Raw genomic sequence first — 24,617 nt, 5'->3', positions numbered from 1 at the left:
GCAGAACAGTCTTATTTGTCAGTTCTGTGGTGTGAACTAGCAACAGGCAGGTGTTTAGAGCTAATGCCTTCTCTTGTGGGTTCATTTTTTCAGTCTTTGAAGACTTGCTCATCCTCATCTGACAGACTGTGCAAGGCCAGTGTTCAACAGCGGCCCCATGTGGCAGCTGGAGGCAACAGCAGCAGAGGATTATTCAGACTCTAGTCCTCTGGGCTTGGCTGAGGAAGCCAGGCGGCCCTCCGTCCCTACTCTGGACAAAGTTCCTGGGAGTCCTGGTCAACCTGGGAGGCCTTAAGAGGGAAATAAATATAAAATTTCCTATGAATCAGACAACCAAGGGCTCAAGTAATTAATTGGGAGAAGAAATGAGGTGTGACTGTATTTGCCCCTTGGAGTCCTTCATGTCATCACAATTTATTATCCTTTGTTTACAGCAGAAGTTCAGGTCAGGGAAGTGACTTGACCACAGTCCCTCAATTAATAAGTGAGAAAGCCCCTACTAGAACCTGGGTCCTCCAATTGCAAAGGCTCTGAGCTTTCCTCTGTAACTCCCTGGAGACAACAGAGAAGAGTAATGTCCCTAAGGGCTAGAAGACGATGATGAAGGTGAAAGGAAGGGCAGGAGTAACATATAAGTTAGAGACTTTTTAAATATGCAAAACATCTTTTAAAAGTCCTCTGGGAGGTTGTACCCCCTGCAAAGGCAGAAACACCTGGAATCTGTGTTCTTGGCCGTATGACTCCTGGACATCAGCTTTAATGTCCTTTCACAGGGCAGGGTGTCAGACTTGGTTGGTGGGGTCTTCCTCCCACACCCAGAAAATATTTCTTAGAAAGAAGGTCAAGTGTGGATATAGGCATTTATTTATTGACATTTTAAAAATACCATTTCTGGCCCCATGAAATGCAAAAGCACTTGTTTCTTTTCTTTTTTTCTCTGTTTTGGAATGTCAAATCCATATCACTGCCACCTTGGTTCCCAATTTAGCCATTCTCTAAGCTGACTGCCTCTTCAGTAAAAAAAAAAAGCCATGGCCCCCTGGGAGAGTTCAGGTTCTAAAGTCAAAGGAGCCAGAGGGTATTTATTGGGGCCCTTCCTCCCAGAGGAAGGAGAATATTTGCCCCAGCTCAGTCAACTATTTACTGGGTGAGTGGCTTTCCTTGACTGCCTTGAGGTTGGTATTTGTCTAGACTGAACCAGAAGGCCAGAGGAGACATACATAAGTGGGAAGGAAATTCTTGGCCCACGTGGTGGTACATTTTGCTGTTATGTAAGCATTCAGGAATGACAAATAGTTGGCATCACCCACACTGCATAAGAAGGCAGGCAGCTGCCCAGCCCCTGTGACCATAATCTTGAACATCCCCACCCCAGGGCACTTTTCCTTAGATGGTATCATGTGGCCACAGCCATGACAGAATATAGAACCCTTTTTAAAAACAGCATTTGTATTTTTCTAGATAAGCCTTCAACTTTATTTTCCCATCGCCTATCGGGGCTTTCCATGTTAAACAGCAAGGTGAGGTTTGCAATAAAGTAGAACATACATGCAGAAAAGTGAACACAATTCTAGGACGTGCCCCACGTTGAACAAAGCCCTGAAACAGGACATGACCAGCACCCTAGAGCCCCCCTCCTGCCTCCTCTAGTCACCCTCAGCTGTAACGTACCTATTACCTTGACTTGTAACATAACAGTTTAATTTCGGCCAACAGGGAGGGTTTCAAGGTCATGGATATGTCTCAGCAATGACAGTCTACAAGTCAACCTGTAGGACAAGCAGTCCGGAGAATTCATGGGACTCTGGGTCCAGCCTGAAGGTGACATTCGCAGTGTGGAAGGAGAAGGCCTTTGGCACCTACAAGCTGTATGACATTGGGTAAGTCTCTTCTCTGAGCCTGAAAGAGCGTTCCCCTCTTTAACTGGGAATGATACTCTCGCCTTGTAGGAATTCTAAGAGGCGGAATCCAGGAGGAAAACACCTGGCACAGAGCTATTCCTAATGTCAGTGCTCCCGTGGTGGTATGGATGAGACCAAAGGCCCCTTTCCTTACATCTCCCCTATTTTTCTGGAGCTTATCCCTCCCAACATCCCACACTGACATCCTGTGGAACTGAATGCCGAAAACTTCTGACTTCACAGATGACACACGCTCCAAAGCCTGCACCTCTTGGGCGCCAGCTGCCCAGGCGTGTTCTCCCTCTCCCGAGGTGGCCAGCGCTGGCAGCCTTCCTGTTCAGACACCCTGACAAACAGCAGCTCTTCCCTACACCCCAGGCTTCCGCCCTGTCTCCCTGGGACCAGAGGATACTGACCCTGCTGCTCCTCCAAGTTGCAGGGGAGGAAACTGCAGGCAGGGTGGGGACTTGCCCAGGGTCACGCAACAAGGGCAAATTGGGGACTAGAGCTCTGACTCCCAGCCCTCCTCACTGCCATTTGCCGCCCTTTAAAATTTTTTTTTATTTATTGGCTACGTTGGGACTTCATTGCAGTGCGCGGGCTTCTCGTTGTGGTGGCCTCTCCTGTTGCAGAGCATGGGCTCTAGGTGCGCAGGCTCAGTAGTTGTGGCGCACGGGCTTAGTTGCTCCGCGGCATGTGGGATCTTACCGGACCAGAGCTCGAACCTGTGTCCCCTGCATCGGCAGGCGGATTCTTAACCACTGCGCCACCAGGGAAGTTCCCATTTGCCCTTTATCATGAAGGATCTCCAATCTGCCCCTTCTCACCTCTCATGGTGCTTGTTGGGAATCCCTGTCTCTGTGGCAGAGCCAGAGGTACCAGGGTCCAGCCATCCCACAGCAAGAGACAGCAAGAACCTAGATAGAGCTTTGACAAAGATTTACATTTAATGAATGAGTGTGTTTAACACTGTTAAATTTCTTTATATTCATAAAGAATACACAGTGAGCATTCTCCCTCGCACACCTGCCCTCCATCTACCCAGTTCTCGCCCCCCGCAGGTTCCTCTTGCTCTTACTTTCTCGGGCATCCTTTTAAGGGGCTCTTCAATGCCTATACGAGCAAAATCAGATCTGGATGATTACATAGATGGTAACATACTCTCTTCTTTGCTGTTTCCATTTAACAAAACATCTTGGAGATCTTTACACGTCAGTACACAAATAGCTTCCTCATTGTTTCATAGCCGGGTAGTATTCCATTGTGTACTTATATTATATTATTGAAATACAATCCACATCCCATGAATGAGACATTCATTTTTACCTCGCGGTTATACCTAGTGCTATAGAGTTCACTGTTGTACACAGTCTGTTTTCTATTTGTTAAGAAAACCACAGCATCATTGCATAATTCTTGACGGTAATAAATTAGAATAATCAGATTTCTTACAAAAAAATTCACCCACTAAAAGTCTATGATTCAATGGATTTTAGTATGTTCACAAATATCACCAAATCAATTGCAGAATACTTTAATCATTCCCCAAATAAACCCTGTATCCCTTAGTTATCACCCCCTAGTCCCCAACCCCAACCTTAGGCAACCACTAATCTACTTTCTGCCTTTATAGACTTGTCTATTCTTGACCTTTCATATGAATGGAATCATACATGTTGTCCTTTGTAAATGGCTTCTTTCACTTAGCATAATGCTTCCAAGGTTCATCTATGTTATAGCATGTATCAGTACTTTATTCCTTTTTATTCCCAGATAACATTCCATTATATGGATAGACCACATTTTACTTATCTGTTCATCAGTTGATGGACATTTGGATAGTTTCCACTTTTTTGCTATTATGAATCATGTTGCTATTAACATTCATAGACAAGTCTTTGTCTAGATATTCGATTGCATTTCTCCCGGGTATATACCTAGGAGTGGAATTCCTGAATCATATGGCCTATTTTAAAATTTACTTATCTAGTCCCTCATTGATGGAAACTTGATCAAATTACATCTTAAAAGCCAGCGAGCCTCATGAGTTAGGCAGGTCAGGGCCACATTAGTGAGGATGCAGAGAACAATGGCTGCATCACAGAACCGGCCCAAGTCTCCCGACCTTTTCTCCCGGCATTCCCTTGTCTCCCGGACTCTTCTTCTCACCCGTTCTAGTTAAATCTGCTTTGATTCCAATGTGGCCTGGGATTCAGGGGTGTGGGAAAGAGAAGCCCCGTTCCTCACAGCCTGACCCATGAGCCCATCGCCCACTTATCTCTGAGGGGGACCCAGCTCCCTCAGCTGTGTCCTCCTGCACAGGCTCCTTCCTGTCTGGTTTTCCTCTTCCGGGACAGTCCTAGAGGAAGCTGGTGACTGACTCTTGACCATGCGGTTTCCTGGCCCTGTAACAACGGGTCTCTGCCACACCTGACAATCAGCCACACCTGCAACAGGTTCCGAACAGGGAATTTCAGGAACCCTCCAGGCTGTAAGCCAGCCTCGGAGAGCTTCCTGCCACCACTGTCCTGGATGGGACCTGCAAGAGCTGGAGGCTCCTTGGTACCAGCATGTTTTTAAACAACTCTTGTGCTTTGGATCTCCTCAGCAAGCCAAAGCCAGGAAGTGCTTTCTATTCTGAGCCAACAGATGACAGATCGACTTCGATCCTCTGATTAATTGAAGGAGAGAAGATGAGTCCAGTTTCTCTCTGCTCAGTTTCTACTTGGTGTCGCCCTAAGATTCTTTGGGTGTCTCGTTGCTATCTGCTCTTGAACCTCAGTGCAGCCTGACTTCAGTAGGACTGTGGTCATTTGCAAAAAGAAGTTATTCTCTTTCAATGGCAGTGGCTTATACTTGCCTCCTTAAGAGTCAAGGAAAAGACCACCTCATGGAACGTGAGTATTCTGCTCTGACGCAAGGATGAGCAGTTCTAGAATTTCTTAGATATGTCACATTATTAATTTATAAGTGTAAAACAGCACAGATGAAAAAAGCTTTGTCTCTTCTATAGGATATAGAAGATACCATCTAACTTATACATCTAAAAAGAAAGGTAAAGAACAATGTACTGCAATAATTAAAATACTGAGTTTCTTTCATGTGGAAAATGGACTGGCTTTCAAATAATTTAATGTTCTGTAGTTCTTAGTTGGGTATATTTTATATGTATTTGCACATATTACATCATTCTATAACAATCCACAGAAAGGTCTATAAGCTTATACATGCGTTCCAGGTTTAAACAAGTTCTCCTGCCCTAATTAAAGTTTGTGAGGTTCTTGTTGGGTTGATTTGTTTTTCAATAATTATGGGAACATTTTCCCTTTCCTTATTTAAGTTCTCAAACGATTCTATCAACAGCGGTAAAAAATCCCAGATCACTGTACTGTTTCTTATGAGTGACAAATTTTATATAATGAAATCTGTTAATTTGGGCTGTGTCACATGTGGTTTGTACAGTTATTTTTAAATGGTTTCTCCCTTAATCTCAAAGTAATAGATTATTCATTCGACAATTAACTATAATAAAACTACTGGTCTCTCTGAGCCTTGCATTAGCAAAATGAATTAACAACAAGTGAATATCAAATAGAAAGCACTTATGGAGCACCTCTGGTCTACCCAGCAGGTGATGCGATTTAGCCTATGACATGTCTGGATACATCTGTGTTTACATAGAGCAAGAAATGAGAATTTGAACCTATAAAACAGCTGGAAAATGTCTCACAGTACTACTTCTCTGATTTTTATCATTTCATTTTCACTGGCTCTCCTAGTACAGAAAACAGTTTTGAGTTAAACAGCAATTAAGATCTTAATCTTCTGGTCTTGGAAGGGCACACAGTGTCTTTACCCAGGGGCACTTCACCAAGGAGATCAGGAAAGTGCCCACTTGTACTCTTCCATTTTTAAATTAATTTCTTTTTGAAAATAAATACACATTCCCAGAGATATTTTACACGTATATAAGCTTCAAGCAAATAACATACCCTCCTTTATACATAGGATCATATCAGTTATATCACTATACACTTTTTTATTTGTTAAGATTTAGTACCAAGAAAATTCTTTGTTACTTTTTATGGCTGCATAGTATTCCACTGCATGGATGTCCCAAAATGGATTAAACCGTCTTCTAATTGATGCTATTCAGGCTGTTCTTAAGCATTAGTCATCACAAGCAATGCTGCAATGACTAATCTTAAACATGCATTGTTTTGGACATGTTCCAGCGTATTTTTAGGATAAATTCCTACAGGTAGAATCACTATGTCAAAGGTACATGCATTTGTAATGTCAATAGACCTTGTCAATCTGCCTTCCATATTGGTTGTATAAATTTACACTCTCACCAGCAATTAAGCAAGGTCCTGACAACCCTGCAGACATATCCAGTGTATTCTGAGACATCATGAGTTTGCAAACCTGATAGATAAGAAAATGTTATCTTGCTGCAGTTTTAATTTGCATTTCTCCTATTATGAGTGATACTGAGAAGCTTTTCTTATGTTTAAGGTCCATTTCTTTTTCCGACCTAATTGCCCATATCCTTTGCATATTTTCTACCGGGGTTTTGGATTTTTCTTATAGAACTGAAGCTTATTAAGAAGTTTAGTGGCATAAATTTCCACTTTTCTCTGGTTTGTCATTTGTCTTCTGGTTTTATAGTACACAATCACTGTAAAATTTTCTAGGTAGTTGAATTTAGCATTTTCTTTCTTTCTTCCTTTTTTTCCACCTCTGAATTTTTGTGTTTCGCTGAGAAAGGGATATCCCACTCTGACATGATAAGGGGAGAAAAAAATCTACCATGTTATTTTCTAGTACTTTAAATTATTTCTTTTTTTAATGTTAAAATCTTTGATTTATCCGGACAGTTTTGGGGCATGAGGTGAGAGATGTGAACTCACTGCTATCTTGTTTTAATGCTACTTATTGAATAATCCATCTTTTTCTTCGTGATCAGAAATACCCCTTTGTTATCTACCAAATTCCAATTCCAACTCTACTGATGTTGTTACTCTGTTCCATTGGTCTTCCTGTCTATGTATTATGTCACACTGTTTTAGCTATTGTAGTTTTATAGGGAGACATTTTAGGGAAAGCTGTACTTGGTTCTGAAGAGCCCCTCATGCCCTTTGCGAAGCCCAGTAAGCCCCACCTGGGCTGTGGGCAAATAAAGCACTCATTCATTCAAAAAATAGTAAACATTTTTCTGGCTGGCTAGGTTTAAATTTCTGGCTAAACTTATTTCCACTGATCACTCTTTCAGAGTTTTCCTAATTAGGAAAACTTTTTCAGTATGCAGAGTTTGTCTATTTCACAAAGAAATCCTACTGATCTTTTAAGTGCAATTATGTTAGTTTTGTAGATGATCTTAGGGACAATTGACATCTTTATGATGTTGCATTTCCTATTCAAGAATTTGGTGTTTTGAACTCTCTTGATTGTTAAAAATATATTGACATGGGAGTTACTCAGTTTTCCTGGGTCTCCCCCATGTATACATGCTATTAAACTTTTGTGTGATTTTCTCTTGTCTAAAAGGAATATATTGACACGTATGTTGTTAGGCTTCTGCCCATTGAACAGAGAAAGCCTCTTTCAGCAGTCCCATTTTCCCACCGATGTAAAGACACTGCTATTGGCTTGGCCAGGCAAACTTTAGCCCAGAATGCTGGGTCTCATCTGGACCTCTCTGTTTCTCAGGGGATCAGGGAGCCCCCAACCAGACCCAGGCCAGCCCTGTCCTGGGGCACCTGCTGAGGGACCATTTGGAGGGAAGGAACAGCACCAACTCCACCAGGGCCCTGAAGCTTCCAGACGGGACCAGTGCCGCCTGGTATATCCTCATCATCATTGGCATCTACGGAGTGATTTTCCTCTTCCGACTGGCCAGCAACATCCTCAGAAAGAACGATAAATCCTTGGAAGATATTTATTACTCAAACTTGACCTCTGAACTCAAGAAGAAAGGGCTCCAGAGCAAGGCAGCCAAATGCTCTTCACTGCCCGTTAGCAACGGAGCTGTCCTGCAGCCCAACCAGGCCAGCCTGGGGATAATGTGTGGAAACAGCAGCCCCACACCGAAATCCAAGGAATCCCTTGAAAGTCTAGGCAAGCAGGCCTCCGTAGAAAAGGCCCAAACTTCTTGCTTTGGGGAGCACCTTTGGATTTAAATGGAACCTTGAGAGAGGGGTCGAGCCCTTGAGTCGGGCTGGAATAGCATCACTGAGCCACTGGTGGATGGGGGTGTGACCAAAAGCCAGCATCCTGTTTCCTTCTCAGGCTTTCTGGTGCTTTGAGATGAGCAGGGGTAGTGGCTTCCAGCCCAACTCAACCTTCACTGGAAAAGCTTGTGCTCCAGGAAAGGGCATGGGACATCCAATGTTCTTAGAGTAATCTGGGAAACTCTTGGTGTATATGTGAAGGTGGCCTCTTGTCATGGAAAGAAGGCTGAATTTGGAGTCAAATCCTTTGGATGAAAATTCAACTTCTAGAGGGTCACATGAACTTTGAGTGGCTAGTGGCTCATCTGGAACATGTGAGGGTTGGGATATATGGTCCCAGAGGGCCATTCGTTCTAAAAACTCTGGAATATCGAACCAAAGTTGTCAGTATCAACATCTTCATTTTCAGAAGTTCTTCATTTTCATTGAGAGGGTGGGGACCATTGAAAAAAAGCATTAGTTTTGCAGTCAGAAGAACCAGACTCTAGTCTGAGTTTGACTATTGACCACTTTGTTGTCCTTGCACACATCACTTCACCCCTCTGGACCTTAGTTTCCTTACAGATAAAGTGAGGATAGTGATGCCAGTTTTCTGCCAACCTTACAAAGTAGATAAGAGCTAATGAGATCATGCATACGAATGTATTTTGGAAAGTAAAATAAATATGTAAATATAAGCCCTGTTGTGGTGGTGGTGATAATGGTTGATGGTGGTGGTGGTGGTGGTGGTGATTGATGTTGATGGTGGTGATGGTAGTATTGGTGGTGGTTGATGGCTGGTGTTGATGATGGTGGTGTTGGTGTTTGATGGTTGATGTTGATGGTGTTGATATTGGTTGATGTTGATGGTGGTTGATGTTGATGGTGGTTGATGTTTATGGTGGTGGTGGTTGATGTTGATGGTGTTGGTGTTAGTTGATATTGATGGTGGTGGTGGTGGTTGATGTTGATGTTGGTGGTGGTGGTTGATGTTGGTGGTGGTGGTTGATGTTGATGGTGGTGGTGGTTGATGTTGACGGTGTTGGTGGTGGTTGATGCTAATGGTGGTGGTGGTGGTGGTTGATGTTGATGTTGGTGGTGTTGGTTGATTTTGATGGTGGTGGTTGATGTTGGTGGTGGTGGTTGATGTTTGTGGTGGTGGTTGATGTTGATGTTGGTGGTGTTGGTTGATTTTGATGGTGGTGGTGGTTGATGTTGGTGGTGGTGGTTGATGTTGATGGTGGTGGTGGTGGTTGATGGTGGTGGTGGTGGTTCATGTTGGTGGTGGTGGTTGATGTTGGTGGTGGTGGTTGATGTTGATGGTGGTGGTGGTGGTTGATTTTGATGGTGGTGGTGGTTGATATTGGTGGTGGTGGTTGATGTTGATGGTGGTGGTGGTGGTTGATGTTGATGGTGGTGGTGGTTGATGTTGATGGTGGTTGATGTTTATGGTGGTGTTAGTTGATATTGATGGTGTTGGTGGTGGTTGATGCTAATGGAGGTGGTGGTGGTTGATGTTGATGTTGGTGGTGTTGGTTGATTTTGATGGTGGTGGTGGTTGATGTTGGTGGTGGTGGTTGATGTTGATGGTGGTGGTGGTTGATGTTGATGGTGGTGGTGGTGGTGGTTGATGTTGATGGTGGTGGTGGTGATGCTATTGTGGATCAGGAAATGACTAGTCTACTGGTAATAGCTATAAGTAATGGTTGTATTACCTTATTCTACAGGCGAACCCATCTGCATAACAGTTGATGTCCTGTGCTCTGAATCAAGTCCATGAAATTCAAGTTTTATATGTAGACAAAACAGTCACTTTTAGATTTTGTTACCTTAGACATCAAACGATTCATTCAAATGTATTACAAATATCTGTTACTTATATTCTTGTCTCTGCTTCAAAAAGAAATAAGATCTTGGGCTTCCCTGGTGGTGCAGTGGTTAAGAATCCGCCTGCCAATTCAGGGGACATGGGTTCGAGCCCTGGTCTGGGAAGATCCCACATGCCGCGGAGCAACTAAGACCGTGCACCACAACTACTGAACCTGTGCCCTAGAGCCCATGTGCCATGACTACTGAAGCCCGCACACCTAGAGCCCACGCTCCACAACAAGAGAAGCCAGTGCAATGAGAAGCCCGCACACAGCAACTAAGAGTAGCCCCGGCTCGCCCCAACTAGAAAAAGCCTGCGTGCAGCAATGAAGACACAACGCAGCCAAAAAAAAAAAGGATGTGGTGTGTTTGTAAAAAAAAAAAGAGAGAGAGAAATAGGATCTTGCCTACCAGACTGATTAATTTAGAGAGATTGCGATTAACTGAATTTCTACAAGTGGCTTTCAGTAGGCAAAGAGAAAAATATATTTTATACCAACTTCTTTGAAGTTTATCTAGTTTTGCTTTTGGAGGGGTCCCCAGGACTACAAATAAAATGTATTTCCCTGTCTTCAGACAGTGGTCAGCAACTAGCCCCAATGATTTAATAAAGGTTAGAATTAAATGCCAAGCTTTTTTTTTTTTTTTTGAGAGGATGAGATAGACTTCCAACTATTTTTCTTTTTTTCATATTTTCCACATCATCATCTCACAGGCTCTCCAGCAAAAGTGTTTATACAGTTAGGGCTGGGCTTCATCCATAGATTTAAGATGCTTACAGGGCAGGATAAAACAGCAGACACAAAGATAGATAAAAATGTAATCCACAGTGAATGGGAATGCAGAATGCACTAAAATGGGAGCAAAACGTCAGAACTTAAATGAATTTGAAGACAAAATACACACTTTCTTGTTGGTTGCTTCCTCATTATGCATATTTCTCTGCCTTAATCCAACACCCCCTAACTTGCATTTGGGAATCCATATGGCTCTAAGAAAGCTGAAACTACTCCCAGTGCAAGGCTGAAATAAGAGACCTAGGTTAATCTAATCAGTGCATCCTACCTCCAGCTTCACTGACTGGGGCCAAGCTGGACCCATGACCTAAGTAAGCCTTAGAGTGACAGGAAGGACTTCCATGGGGACTTCTGGAACACAGATGCCCTCTCTTGTGCTGGATGGTGTTAAACACAGATCTGAGTCTGGAATTGCTGGAGCCATTTTTTCACCATGAGAAAAGCCAATTTTAGGGCAAAAGCCAACATAAAGAGGAGAACTGAGAAAATTACAGAGGCTAGAGTCCTGATCAGACTGTGCCCAAAGCCTTAATTTCCCACTGGAATGTTTTAGTTTATGGGCCAGTAAATTCCCTTTAGTAAGTCCTTTGGAGGTAGGCTTTCTGTTGCCCTCAACCAAAAATATCCTCAATGATACCACTGGAGAAATAATTTCCTGGAGGAAGTGGGCCTTGGAGTGGAATTTGATAAAAAAAAAAAAAAGCAATGTGATGTGGTAAGGTGGGATCATTTCTTTCACAAAGATTTTTATATTTATAGGATTTTGTGTTTATAGGAAAAACACAGATTTGGTAAGCTTATGTCAGCTCAACAGTCACTTGCAAGATTTCTCGTAACTTGACCTCTCAAAGAGCATTCAGTGAGATTTTGTTCCATTTAATCCCTAACCCCTGACTCTGATTGTGGAAACTCCTTAGAGGGCTTGCCATGTTAGATATGAGGTCAGGACTGGCTCCAAAGGTATTTCCTAAGGAGCAAAAGCCACTGTCTTCCCACTGACACCCAGACACAGTTCGTTACATGGGATCCGAGGACATTTTCCCTGCTTGATCCAACTTTACCCACTTTCTGGGGAGCTGGGCCGAGAGTTTGCCAGGGAGATGTGTTCTTGGGTGGGAATTAGATCCGTGTAGGCTCCATTATAAGCTAGACTGGTGGGAAAGAACTTCAGGTATTAAGAATATTTTGTGCAAAATCCCTTAAATATAAAATGTTTAGGCTCACAGCAATTAATCACTGTCTGGGCAAAACCTATGTAGCTGGACTAGGAGGGAGAGGTTCCAGCACCACAGTGTGTGTTCAAGTCAGTGACTGCGGAAGAGATTTGCATGTTTCATCAACCCTGGTGGAGACAGGAACAGAGCAAACTGAGTCCCAGATTCAGACACGTTTTCTTTCTTTGTCCTATAGTAAGTTTTCTCCAAGATTAGCAGATCAGGTCAGATGAAGGCCTTCCTCTTAAATGGGAATTAGTTAAAATCAGTGTAGAAGAAATTCCCTGGTGGCGCAGTGGTTAAGAATCCGCCTGCCAATGCAGGGGGACACAGGTTCGATCCCTGGTCCTGGAAGATCCCACGTGCTGCGGAGCAACTAAGCCCGTGCACCACAGCTACTGAGTCTGTGCTCCAGAGCCCGCGAGCCATAACTATTGAGCCCATGTGCCACAACTACTGAAGCCCGCATGGCTAGAGCCCATGCTCTGCAACAAGAGAAGCCACTGCAATGAGAAGCCCACGCACTGCAACGAAGAGTAGCTCCCGCTCGCCGTAACTAGAGAAAGCCTGTGTGCAGCAACAAAGACCCAACCCAGCCAAAAATTTAAAAAATTAAAATTAAAATCAATGTAGAATGGGTTTGGTTCACTGTCTCCAGGAATGGCTTCCTCTGGGATTTGTGGCTGATGGTACCAGGGTTTGTACCAAATCAAATCAAGGTTACCACAGCTTTCCTGGGTGATCAGAACACATCTCTTCTAAATAAAAGTCTAATCAGCTCTGCTGCACTATGATTTGTCTGGTGTGATATAATTACCACAAGATTTTAAAAAAGAATTTAGAGGGTAAACATTTGTTGGTATTTACCCAGCTTTTTGTACAGTGGCAGGTGGCTCTGATTCTCAGAAATGATTCTGATTGTCTAGACTTCCACGAGAGCAGAATGTCAACTCACCCTTCAATTAAAGTTAGACTTTCTTCTCCTGGCAAAATTGAAACCAACTCTAGCTAACTCATGAAAAAAAAATGGGGGCGGCGGGGGGAGGATCTGGGAGAAGGCAAATGAGCTAGCTCACAGAATCTAAAGGGCAGCAGCTTATCCAGGTCTCAGGAAGGAGAGAGGTCAGTTTGCTCAAGCCCCTCACTCAGTGCCCTCAGCTGGAGAACCTTCTCTTTAGGGTCCTCCCAGAAGATGGCTCAGCTCCCATGCTGTCTCTTTGTGCCTCTGCTCACGTTTCAGATGTCAGAGGACAGCATTGCATTGGATCAGGTATAGCAGGTGCCCACCCCTTGGACCAATCACTGAGGGTGGGCCCAGGGAGTGGAGAGCTCTGACTGGCTGAGGCTGGGTCATGAGCTCCCTTATGTGACCTGAGGGCACTAAGTCTAGGAAGAAAATGCCAATAAAAAGAACCATTAAAAAAAAAAAAGAATCGTTGCTCAGATATCACCCTCTGTGGAACTTTCTTGACTCCTAAGGCAGACCTGTTTGCTCCTCCAGGGCTGCCACAGCACTTGGTAAACACTTGGATGGGTCAAAGAGAAAATTTCATTTAACAGAATTTCTCCAAGGATGAGAAGTGCATTTGTTTACCAAGTATTTGGTACAGGAAGTGAGACCCCAGAGGCTGCTGAATATGGGTGAAACTATTCTACAGGAGACCAGGAGAAGAATTTGCTTCTCAAGAGATGTGGAGGGAGGAAGAGACGGAGGGGTGATTAAGGGATCTAGCTTGATGGCAGAACACACTGAGAAATGTCTCCAATGACTCGCCCACCACCAGTCCCACCAGCTCTGATCTACAATGTTAGGAAACTCATGAAACAAACGCTTGAAGTGAGTGGTCTGGGAGACCGTGAAGGGACTGGGTGATGTGTCAAGTCTGTGGCAGGTAGAGTTGAAGCAGCAGGTGGACGTGGGATGCTGGGGACAGGAACACTTTAGTTCCAGTTTAGTTTTAGCTAAACTATCAAGAAGTAACAAAAGTCATGGAGAAGCTGGTACCAAATTTAACCAAATCCCTGTAGAGTGGGTATGGGGAAGAGGGAGGGTGGGGTGAGTGCTTGAGGGGGGCACCTGAAAACTTGGTCCATTTATTAGAGCACTTACCACATAAGACTACAAATACTGGTCTGCAGTCTGTGTCCCCCACCGACGCATGAGAATATGATTTTAAAAATAAGGACAACATCTTATTAATTTTGACATCACTCACTCCTTGCAAACACACAATAAGTATTTGCTGAATGAGTGAATGTTGCAAGTGTGTCAACTTAGTTATTTACAATGGGTGCTATTCCATTTGCGACAGTAGGTACTAACAATTTTCTCTAGGCACTTTCTCCTGGTGGAAATGTCCAGTCCTCAGACAAAATATAATGAGCATGGAATTTGCACAGGGGACTGGTTGTCCTTAAGGTCTGCTTCCAGCAAGCAAAGGGAATTGGATTATTACTGTTTATAATCTCTCTCTATGTTTACAAAGTACACTTATCTTTCTATCTCATTTCAGTCCTTATAACAACCATGGGAGGTGGGTCAGTTCCTGGTTTTGGCCCTGATGGCTCCCTTTCCACCCATAGGTCTGACTCACTAGTCTGTCTTCAAGCCAGCTCAGATATCCTCTCCTCCAGAAAGCCTTCTCCCCTTGCCCAGTCTCCTACAGGTATGCCCAAAAAAATAGCAATATTCATTTAAAAATAATAACAGCTAAAATAAAAGGACTTGGTGTGTACCAGTTGCTAAATGTTCTACATGTATTATCTCATGTGCCTGTTACCCATTCTCTGCATCCCCAGGTCCTATGCTGCCTCTATGCTAACACCCACCAATGAAGCTAGAGAAAAACCATGCAGTCATTTGAACAGAGGAAGTTTCATATAAAGAATTATTAAATGACAATAGGGAAGAAACTATGAAGATGTAAAGAGAACTCTAAAGCATATCCAGGGTCTGAGGGAGAGTGCCCAGGGAAGGACAAACTTGGAAGGGGGTCCCCTCCCTAAGGCTGAGGTGCAGACCTCGTTGGAGAAGGTATGGCTGCAGCCACTGGGTGGTGGAGAGGTTCACATGGTTGCCTGGGCCACAGTCTCTGGGCAGCAGTTAACAATTTCCCTGGCCCAGCAGAACCAAGGCTGATGAATGGGTGCATAAAGAGAATTGGGGTATAGGGAGCCCACTCACAGGCAGGGTACCACATAGTCTGTTGTGCACTGCACCACGATGGGAAGGCTGCAGAAAACAACTGCCCAGGACAGAGGCCAGCACAGGCTAGTGGACAGCCAGTGGGGGAGTTAGGCCATTGGTAGTGTGCTATGGACTGAAAGTTTGTGCTCCCACCCCCAAATTCATATGTTGCAGCCCTAATCCCCAATGTGATGGTATTAGGAAATAGGGCCTTTGGAAGGTGATTAGGTAGATAAGGTCATGAGGGTGGGGCCCCTACCATGGGATTAGTGTCCTTATAGGAAGAAAGACACAGGTCATGCACTCTTCGTAAAAGAAGCATGTATAAAGTGTGGGTGACTGGAGACAATGTGTTACAACAGAACTGCAAAATTGATCAATAAACCTCAGATCAGAGCAGAAAAAGAAATTTATGTCATCCACCATCAGCATTAGCAATATAATTCGACACACTGGAAAATTTAATGAAGTGAAACCAACAAGTTGATGAGCCTCCAATAAAAGTCGTAAATGTCAAATTAAGCCACATCATTTCCATGACATGGATTTCTGTGTTGCTCTCATGTGTGCACAAATCCTGAAGTTCTTTGGAGAGTATTGTTATTGTAATTATTATTTGCTGGGGAGATGCTGAGCTGTCTGCCCCCGAGTCGTATTCCTCCTGGGTTGTTTGAAACCCTGATTGCCTCATGCCTTCTGCCCTTAGCTGCCACCAATCCCAGACAAGAACTTTCATGCATTTGTCTCTTTATCATCAGGAAGTGCAGAGGCCTGGGAGGCCTGGCAGGGTCTGCCAGGGTCTGCTGGGTTCAGATGTGTCTGAACAAGTGTCAGCGAGGCTCTTTGCATGAAGGACAGAGGACAGATCTCCTCCTGGGGAAAGAGAGATGAGAGAAGTAAGGTTTGGCCCCTCTCAGGTCCTGAGGGCCCAGAAGTCCTAGCAAGAGCCCCAAGACTTACTGGGGGCTGCTTATGTCACGAGCACTCCCTGAACCACACAGTGGCTGGGGGAGTGGGATGTGCTGATTGGCTTAAGCTTGGTGCAGGAGTTGACATGGCTTCCTCCAAAAGAAACTGAGCTTCATGGGAGACAGGTGAACACTGGAACTGAACTCAGGGCACTGCTGGGGAGCGGGGTGGGGGAGTGGTCGGGAAAATGGAAGCAGGGAGGCAAACATGTGTCCATTAAAGGTGCCGTAGGAAGAGAAGAAAACTAACATTTAATGAACACTACCAAACGCTGGGTGCCTTGATGTACACTAGCTGGGTGATCCCTTTATAAACACCACGAGGTGTGTGCTATCCGGGAATTGAGGTGCAGAGAGGCTAAGAAACCTGTATATTGTCAAACAGTGGGCAAGAAGTTCAAAGCTAGGTCCATGTGATATTTCTGTGAATTATTTGTCCAAAATATACCTTTATTTTCATCCAAGGTGAGGAATGAGAAGGCTACTGGTTTGGGCTAGGTTCATTTCTCTCTCATGCCCCCTGCACACGGTGGGTTGGCTGGGGCTCTGCTCTGTGTCATTACTGTCCTTGCTCTGAGACTCAGGTTTCTGGAGCAGCCACTGTTTGAAACATCTCTGGTCTTGGTGTTGAAGGGAAGAAATCCAGAGAGTCTCACCTGGATGGTTAAATGCTCCAGCCTGGAAGAGACACACATCACACCTGCCTACCACTCACGGGCTAAAGTAGCCCATGGTCCTCCCAACCACAAGGGGGTGGGGAAGTGTCATCCTACCCTGTGCCTGGAAGGCCAGAGCCAAACAATCCAGGAAGAGTACCAATGGCTACTACAGAATTGAACCAGATCCCAGGTTCTCAAACCATGTGCTAAGGACTGAATGTTTGTGTCCCCTGCAAAGTTCATATGTTGAAATCCTGACCTCCAATGTGATGTATTGGGAGGTAATGAGATCATAAGGGTGGGGCCCCCATGATGGGGTTAGTGCCCTTAGGAGAAGTGACCTGAGGGCTTGCCTCCTCCAACTTCTGCCCTCTTCATGTGAGGAAACCCTGCGTAAATGACTGTCTGAGGGCCCAGGGAGTGGGCCCTCACCAGACACTGTATCTACTGGGTCTACAGGCACCTTGATCTTGGACTTCCCAGCCCCCAGAGCTGTGAGAGATAAATGTCTGTTATTTTTAAGCCCCATCTGTTGTAACTTGTTACAGCAGCACAAAGGGACTAAGACTCCTTGTTCCACGGAGGTTCCTCAGGTCTCCGCAGGACTGAGGAAAGGTCAGTCCCATTCCCTACATTCTATCCTTTTCATTCATATAAAACTCAAACTTTTCTACATTAAAAAGAAGTCTATAAATTTTATGTGAGGAAAAAAAATTGTTCTGCTCCCTTTCAAACTAACTCTGGGGTCCCTGCCAGCTCTACACCCATAGGTCCCCACGAGGCTCTGATCAGGCCTTGCTCTCAAAAGGGGGTTTCAACTTGGCCTCACCTTAGAATCACATAGAAGTCTGTAAAAAACTTGATGATGCCTGGGCCTCGCCCCAGACCGATTCCATCAGAACCCCTGAGCTCGGGGCCCAGGTATAAGCAAAGCTCCTCTGACAGTTCCTCAGTGCTGTTCCAAGCAGTGTCAGGAAGCAGCTGAAGCCCTGAGGGCTGGTTATTGTCTTCCAGGTGAAGGCGGGAGGAGAAGCTGGGGGTGGGAGAATTGCCTCCATTAAACGAGGCAAGAAGCGAGCTGAGGAAGGTTGAAGAGAATTTGGTGATTACCCTGATGGTTCTAGCTCCTTCCCAGTGGCAGGGAGCTGGGGATGATGTGGCCCACGGGTTCAAAATTCACACACACGACACCGTCCACACACACTCACACGCAGACACACACATTCACACACACATCTGCACACAACACACATGCACAGCATCCCACACACATATACACACACTCACGAATGTGCACACACACATACACACTCACATGTGTAAATCTACCCCATATATACACCTCACACACACACACATACTTCCACACATGTATACACACTCTGCACACACACACTCTTACATCCATACTCACATGCATCTTTTTTGTTTCACAAGAAAGAGAAAGATCACATTTTGGGGTGAATGAAACTCTTCCCTTGTCTAGTCCAATTCTCTCATCCTACGTGTGATGAAAAACAGCTGTGAGGAGGGTCAAGGCGTGTGAGAAGTCCCCCCCCTTCGTTCTGGTCAACTCTCCTTAGCTCTAGAAAGTATATTAGAAGGATTTTTTTTTAAGAATTTTTGTATGTGTGGAAAAAAGGTGACCAGGGGTTCTCCTGGTTGGCAAAGAGAGGAGAAGGGGCACTTTTGTCCTCTCTTCCAAGCGACTTGTCTCCCAAGCTGGGTGATAATCATTCCAGCTCCATGGGTCACCACGAAGATTAACCAAGATGCTTCATGTTGAGGGACCAGGGCTGTTTCCGGCACTAAGTTCTCTAGAACAATATCATCTCCCCCACTCACCGACAGAGCAGGGGCTTTGTGACCTCACTTGACAGACATGTCTCATTGGGGGTGACACTCCAACAGCGGGTTGTGGGACAATGAAAAGTCCGATACCCACGTGTACACACACACACACACACACACACACTCTCAGTGGTGGATCGTCTGCTGAGCAGTGAATTTGGGTTTCTTCCCAGCAGTTTTTCCTTCCTGCCCTGCCCTTTGTAGGGGGTGCTGGGCTCTGTGCTCATTGCCCTGGAGGAGATTCAGGATGCCAGGGCGAAAGCCTGAGGGCAGGCCTCTTCCCCTGTAGCTGAGATTGTGCTACTTGTCCTGCAGAAGGTAGGGGAGGACAGGGCTGCCTAGAGGAGAGAATGGGGGCAGAGCTGTACCCAAGCCTGGGGCCAGACAGAGCCTCTTGGGTTGGGGAACTGCAGGGTCCTCAGCCTATTCACTCTTGGGCCCCTGGAGTTGGCTGGGTCTCCTGGGGCAGTGGCCTTGGGCACACACCTCAGTGGGCCGGATCCTAGCCTTGAGGTTGTTAGCCCCAACAGGACTGCAGTGCCTAGGTGCCGGGACCACAGGGTTGGACGCAGGCACATCCGCATGTGCCCACAGTGAGCAGCGGGGAGGGGTGGCCTCAGCATCCTGCCAACGCTCTGGCCTTGAGGGTGGGGTAAGGAGCCTCTACAATGCCCAAGTCCAGTGTGATGGATTTATATCAATAAGAGACTGTCTTACAGAGTGATGAAAGTCAGAAAGAAAAACAGATACCGTATATTAACGCATATCTATGGAACCTAGAAAAATGGTACAGATGAACCAGTTTGCAGGGCAGAAATAGAGACACAGATGTAGAGAACAAACGTACGGACACCAAGGGGGGAAAGTGGCAGCGGGTGGTGGTGGGATGAATTGGGAGATTGGGATTGACATGTATACACTAATATGTATAAAATAGATAACTAATAAGAACCTGCTGTATAAAAAAATAAAACTAAATTCAAAAATAAAATAAGCATAATGTTTCCTGCACAACCAAGTTTGTGCAATAAGACTCGAAGTAGCACATGTAAACACACATCTGTGTATATGTGCAGCAACTCTTTTAGTTTATGGGATTTGGTGGGGGGAGGTTACGGTTGGTGAAACCAGTTTCCAAACGTTCCCCCTTTTTGGTGACAAGCACAATTTGTGGCAGGTGTGCCAACAGAACCACACTAATACTTACACACTGAGTTAAGATTTCTGTTACTCTCCGTCTTTGAACCGAACAAACTTGATCTCCCAATTATACAAAATTAATTTCAATGAATTAAGCATGTGACAGCATTCTACCTTAGAATATCCGTTACCCAGGCAGTGGAGAAGAAAGAAGTATAGAAGTGTTTTCTAGAAAAGCAGATAGTAGTGACTCTTAGGGCCAAGGGAGAAGGTTGTGACTGGGAAGGGGTGTGGGGTGTGAGGCTTCTGGAAAAGCAAGGTTCTATCTTGAGTCCTGGGAGGTACTTAAAAGGTGTTGCCTTATAAGTCATCAAGGAGACATATACCTACTGCCTCCTGGTGGTCCTTCTGCCACCCTGCACATTCTCCAAAGTGGGACGTGACCCAGGTGAAGCTTTGTTCTTTCTCCCAAGCCCTTAGTATCTCCCAACAGAACCTGAAGTCAAGAAGGGGAAAGCCACAAGGCATAGCATCAGGGGAAGGAGTGAAGGGAAGGGTTCTCTGAGTTCCTCTGGCCGCCCATGGTGCAATGCTTTGCTTGAGTCCAGACCCCACCCACTTTACTGCCTGGCAGGCTACTTCTTGGTCTTGCCAAGCCTGCCGGATGCAGGCTTGGCCTCTCCCTGGGCCAGTGAGGGTGGATGCTTGTGGTCTTTGTTGGCTTCCTTTCTGTCAGGCTGGACAAGATGTCCCAAGCTCATCTTGCACATTTCCTTCCCCAGACCTACAATCAAAGGACCCCTGATTCCTTCAGTAGGAAATAATATTGAGAGACCATAATCTGGAGGGTAGAGTATACATTGCTACTGAGTTTGTTTGTTTGTTTTGGTTTCTGACACGATAAGCAGTGAGGTTCATTAGTTTCTATTTTCTTGCATATTTTAGAGATCATTGTGTTTTAGTTTTCTTTTTTTACTCTTGTTTTTTTTAAAAAATGTGAAATGTTTACATTTTCTAGTCAAAACTATAAAACAAGATACATTCAGAAAAGATTTCTCACTTTTTTTCCTCCCTCCTGTTCTATCCCTTCCCCTATAGGCCAGCATTTTTAATTAGTGTTAGGTTTATTCTTCTGTTGTTTATATTTGAAAATGCAAGCAAGTATGTATATCCTTTATCATTTATACACACACATATATTTACACAAAGGTAACATTATACATTTTCTTCTACACTTCTGAGCATGTTTCTCATATCCATACATAACTGAAGATTGAATGAGAGAGAAGCAAAGAATTGTTGTCTTGGAATTGACTTCATTGTATTATATAAAGTTTTCACATCGCTCCAGGCCACAGGGTCCTGTGGGAGAGGAGGCAGAAAGGGGTGTCTGAACGGGGGGGGGGCTCTAGGACCACCATTACCACTTCAACCAAGCAGCCACACTTCTACATATTTAGCATCCATATCAAATTTGGTCTGAAAATGGTTCCTGCCACCAGAAGAAAAATTCTAAGAGGAAATGGCCACAATTATCAACCCAGACCCACTGATTCTAGCCTCTGAGAAAGTTGCTTGGAGAGCACAGGCTTCATGTTAACTTTACTATGCTAGGTTAGTCTTACTGTCTGGCATTGCCTAAACTTGAGTCCCAAGAAAACTTTGTGGCAAGAAAATCTTCATCCATTCAACAGTAGAGAAAAGGACCCAATAAATCAGTTTGTCCACATCCTCATTTGAGGGAACACATTATTCACATTTATGAAAGATCTTTAAGGAGACAAGAAAATACAAAGGAAATTAAAGAGGCTGCTAGAGTTTGAAGTAAACTGTCATTTTGCCTTGAGTATATAAAACTAAAGTCCTTTGTAGACGGGGTATTGAATTAGCTCAAGAATTGGCAGCCCCAGTGAAAGACAGGTATGCAGGCTGACTTTCTTTCACTGTTTGCCATACCCTTTCTGCCACCTGGAAAAACCACTCTTGATTGTGAAAGTGGACAGGCAGCAGGCACAAAGTCCATGTGTACACAGACATAAACCATATCTGTGTCTAGGCCTCACCGGACACACCATGACTGGTACCCTTGGGGCCTGGCACAATGCCTGGTGTATAGTAGGTACTCAGAATGGTTGAATGAACAAATATATTACACTTCATCCTCATGACCTAAATGGAAATGAGTGAGGAACTTGGCTCATCACTGTTAAAAGGTTGCTTTAGGGGCTGAATTGTGTCTCCCCCAAAGCTCATGTTGAAGCCCTGACCCCCAGGACCTCAGAATGTGACTATATTTGGAGACGGGGTCCCTAAAGAGGTGATTAAGGTAAAATGAGGTCATATGGGTGGGCCTTAATCCCACAGGACTGGTGTCCTTATAAGGAGAGATTAGGACAGAGACACGTGGGCACACAGAGGAAAGGCCAAATAAGGACATAGGGGGAAGGTGGCCATCTGCAAGCCAAGGAGAAAGGTCTCAGGTGAAACCAGACCTGCTGACACCTTGATCTTGGGCTTCTAGCCTCCAGAACTGTGAAAAAATAAATTTCTGCTCTTTTGTTACGGCAGCCTTAGCAAACTAATACAATTGCCAATCTCTCTCCAGACCTACTACAGATGCAATGTCAAAGTAACATCTTGGATGGCTTGCCATTCCCATTCCCACGTCATATAAGCCAGAAAGGAATTGTTCTGAGTGTGTGTTTCATGATGCTTTGAAATCTCAAGTGTATCTATGGGACCAGCTCAGCTGTAAGAAAGCCCTTTATGAGGTCATCATCCCACTCTTGCCAGATCACTGCAGATGGAGACACTCAAGCTTTGAAAAATACTTGAAGAGCTACCATGCCTCACTTTGCAAAACCTCTTTTAAGAAACATTATTATCAGAAATCTATTCAACAGCATGAAGAGGAAGCAATGTCTCCAGTATTTGAAAACCCTGAGAACACTGCAATATGATGGGTTTACAACTGTATATTTGGGGGAAACTTATATCCCTGAGAGTCTTGTAACAGGGGAAGATTTTAGTGATGGCTATTTCACGCCAACTCCAACTTGGTGTATTGTGCATGCTGGTGGTAGTCAAGGATGGATGCCTTGGAAATATCGGATGTTCCTAAGGGATGAGTTATGCAACAAACAAGAAGACAGCCTCTTCTCTGAGTTCTGTGATGTGGCAAAGAAGACCTACGGGAAGTGCACAATTGTGGTCAAAGACAGAAGGCAGCAGGATGAGATGAAGCCAAAGGAAGACATAGAATCCGAGGCCCAGGCCCATGTCCCATCAGTCCTTAACTTAACGAACATCACATGTTGTCCACAGGTGGCCAAGTCCTATGGCCATGAACTACTCTCTCTGCCTTCCGCTTACAGTTATCTGAACCCTCTAGACTCAGCCTGGTCTTCTCTGAAATGGTTTATCATCAATTACAGAAAGGAGTTTTGTTTGCAGTCCACTGATGGTGTCTATTCTTACAAGTATATACTCTTCAGTGATTTAATTAGCAAAGGGATTGAAAGGATGAACCCAAGCAAATGGAGAACACTAACTAACAAAGTACAAAGATGGGAAAACTACTATCTTGGTAAATTTTCTGAAGTGCGATTCCTCTAACAGCAGGGCCGTGCTGTGGGCATGATCTTTACCAATTCTGTTGGGTTTGATTCTGGACCACTGCAGCCAAAGATACTCCAACAATGACCTCACAGAGATGCTGTGAGGACTGCTTCCTAAGGGCATTGGCAAAGTGCTTACGGTTTGCTGAAGGTTTCATTAAATCTTGTTGGTAAATTAGTGACCTTGACTTTCATCTGGTTAAGGCCACTCTGAGGGCTATTATGTCAGTGAGAGGATGAGAGTTAACGAGCCCAAAGGAGCTGGGAAGTGAGAGAGATGAACAGAGCTAAAGGTTGTGTGAGGAAAAAAAGAGAACCAAGAGTGTGCTCACAAAAAATTGAAATTAACTAGTGTGCCTACCGGTTTCAGTCCACCAAAATAATCCACAGGGAGCCGGCTTGCCGTCAACAGATGTGGTCCAGATGGTGGCTGAACAGGCTCTTTCCCTTCCATTGCTTGAAAGCAAGGAGGCAGAGGGTGAGCAAGAGACATCCAAGGAAGTTAAACCCCAACCAGATCCTCCAGGCAAGTTGGTGGTCCCCATAAGGAACCTGGAAAGCTATGACAGTGATTGGTTCAAGTGGGACTTGGTGGGTGAACAGGTGACGTAAACAGGACGGTCTACAGAACCCACTTATCCAATCCGTCTCCCATTCCAATTCCAAGAATCCCAACGGGAGGTCACTAGCCTGTCATGCAGTTGGCACCTCGGGGCCCTGGTTGCTGAGCCACCTGTGGCTAACGGCACCCTAAAGTCTGGGGCTGCTGCTAATGGTGGCTGTAAGGGTTTGTGGTGGTATTTTTCACTTTTATAAAAAAAAAATCCCTGCCTCCTATTAAACATATCACAAAATTCACTCTTGTTTATGTATGCTCAGGCAGTAATTTTATAGCAGAAGTAATTATTCTGGGGTATGTCAAAAACAGTGTCTGAAAATTGCTACCAACTCCCAACAGACTTGCCTATTTATCAGATGGTGAGGCCAGGTTCCCGCTAGCCAAGCACAGAAAAATCAGATTCTTTGCTTGTCTTCTGCCCTAATTCCTTCCTGAAACTCCCTGGATTATTCAGAAACACTTTGTCAGAAAACAGATGTTCAGTGCTTTTCAGCAACTAAGCGGTGGACTTCTGCAGCATCCTGTTTTTATGCATTTTATCTGCAGATGAATCACACTTACCACCTCCAACCACTGGGAACCA

General features: G+C 44.7%; 2 protein-coding genes across 2 annotated transcripts; both read left to right on the top strand.

The window, feature by feature from the left end:
• Positions 1-4,791: 4,791 nt before the first annotated feature.
• SMIM34 (small integral membrane protein 34) lies at positions 4,792-8,083 on the top strand. Its single transcript, XM_060149082.1, has 3 exons — positions 4,792-4,798; positions 4,915-4,956; positions 7,614-8,083. The coding sequence occupies exons 1-3, from the start codon at positions 4,792-4,794 to the stop codon at positions 8,081-8,083; spliced, it is 519 nt and encodes a 172-aa protein (XP_060005065.1).
• Positions 8,084-22,642: 14,559 nt separating this feature from the next.
• Positions 22,643-23,413, top strand: C5H21orf140 (chromosome 5 C21orf140 homolog). Its single transcript, XM_060150897.1, has one exon. The coding sequence runs from the start codon at positions 22,643-22,645 to the stop codon at positions 23,411-23,413; it is 771 nt and encodes a 256-aa protein (XP_060006880.1).
• Positions 23,414-24,617: the final 1,204 nt, after the last annotated feature.

Source organism: Lagenorhynchus albirostris, chromosome 5 (genome assembly GCF_949774975.1).
Source record: "Lagenorhynchus albirostris chromosome 5, mLagAlb1.1, whole genome shotgun sequence".
NCBI lineage: Eukaryota > Metazoa > Chordata > Mammalia > Artiodactyla > Delphinidae > Lagenorhynchus > Lagenorhynchus albirostris.
Note: the sequence above shows the minus strand (reverse complement) of the source record. Positions and strands in the feature narration are given on the sequence as shown.

Coding starts and splice junctions, on each gene's coding strand:
- SMIM34 (XM_060149082.1), top strand. Junction 4,957..7,613: donor TTATACATCTAAAAAGAAAG/GTAAAGAACAAT, acceptor TCTGTTTCTCAG/GGGATCAGGGAGCCCCCAAC.
- C5H21orf140 (XM_060150897.1), top strand. CDS start 22,643: ATGCCTCACTTTGCAAAACCTCTTTTAAGAAACATTATTATCAGAAAT.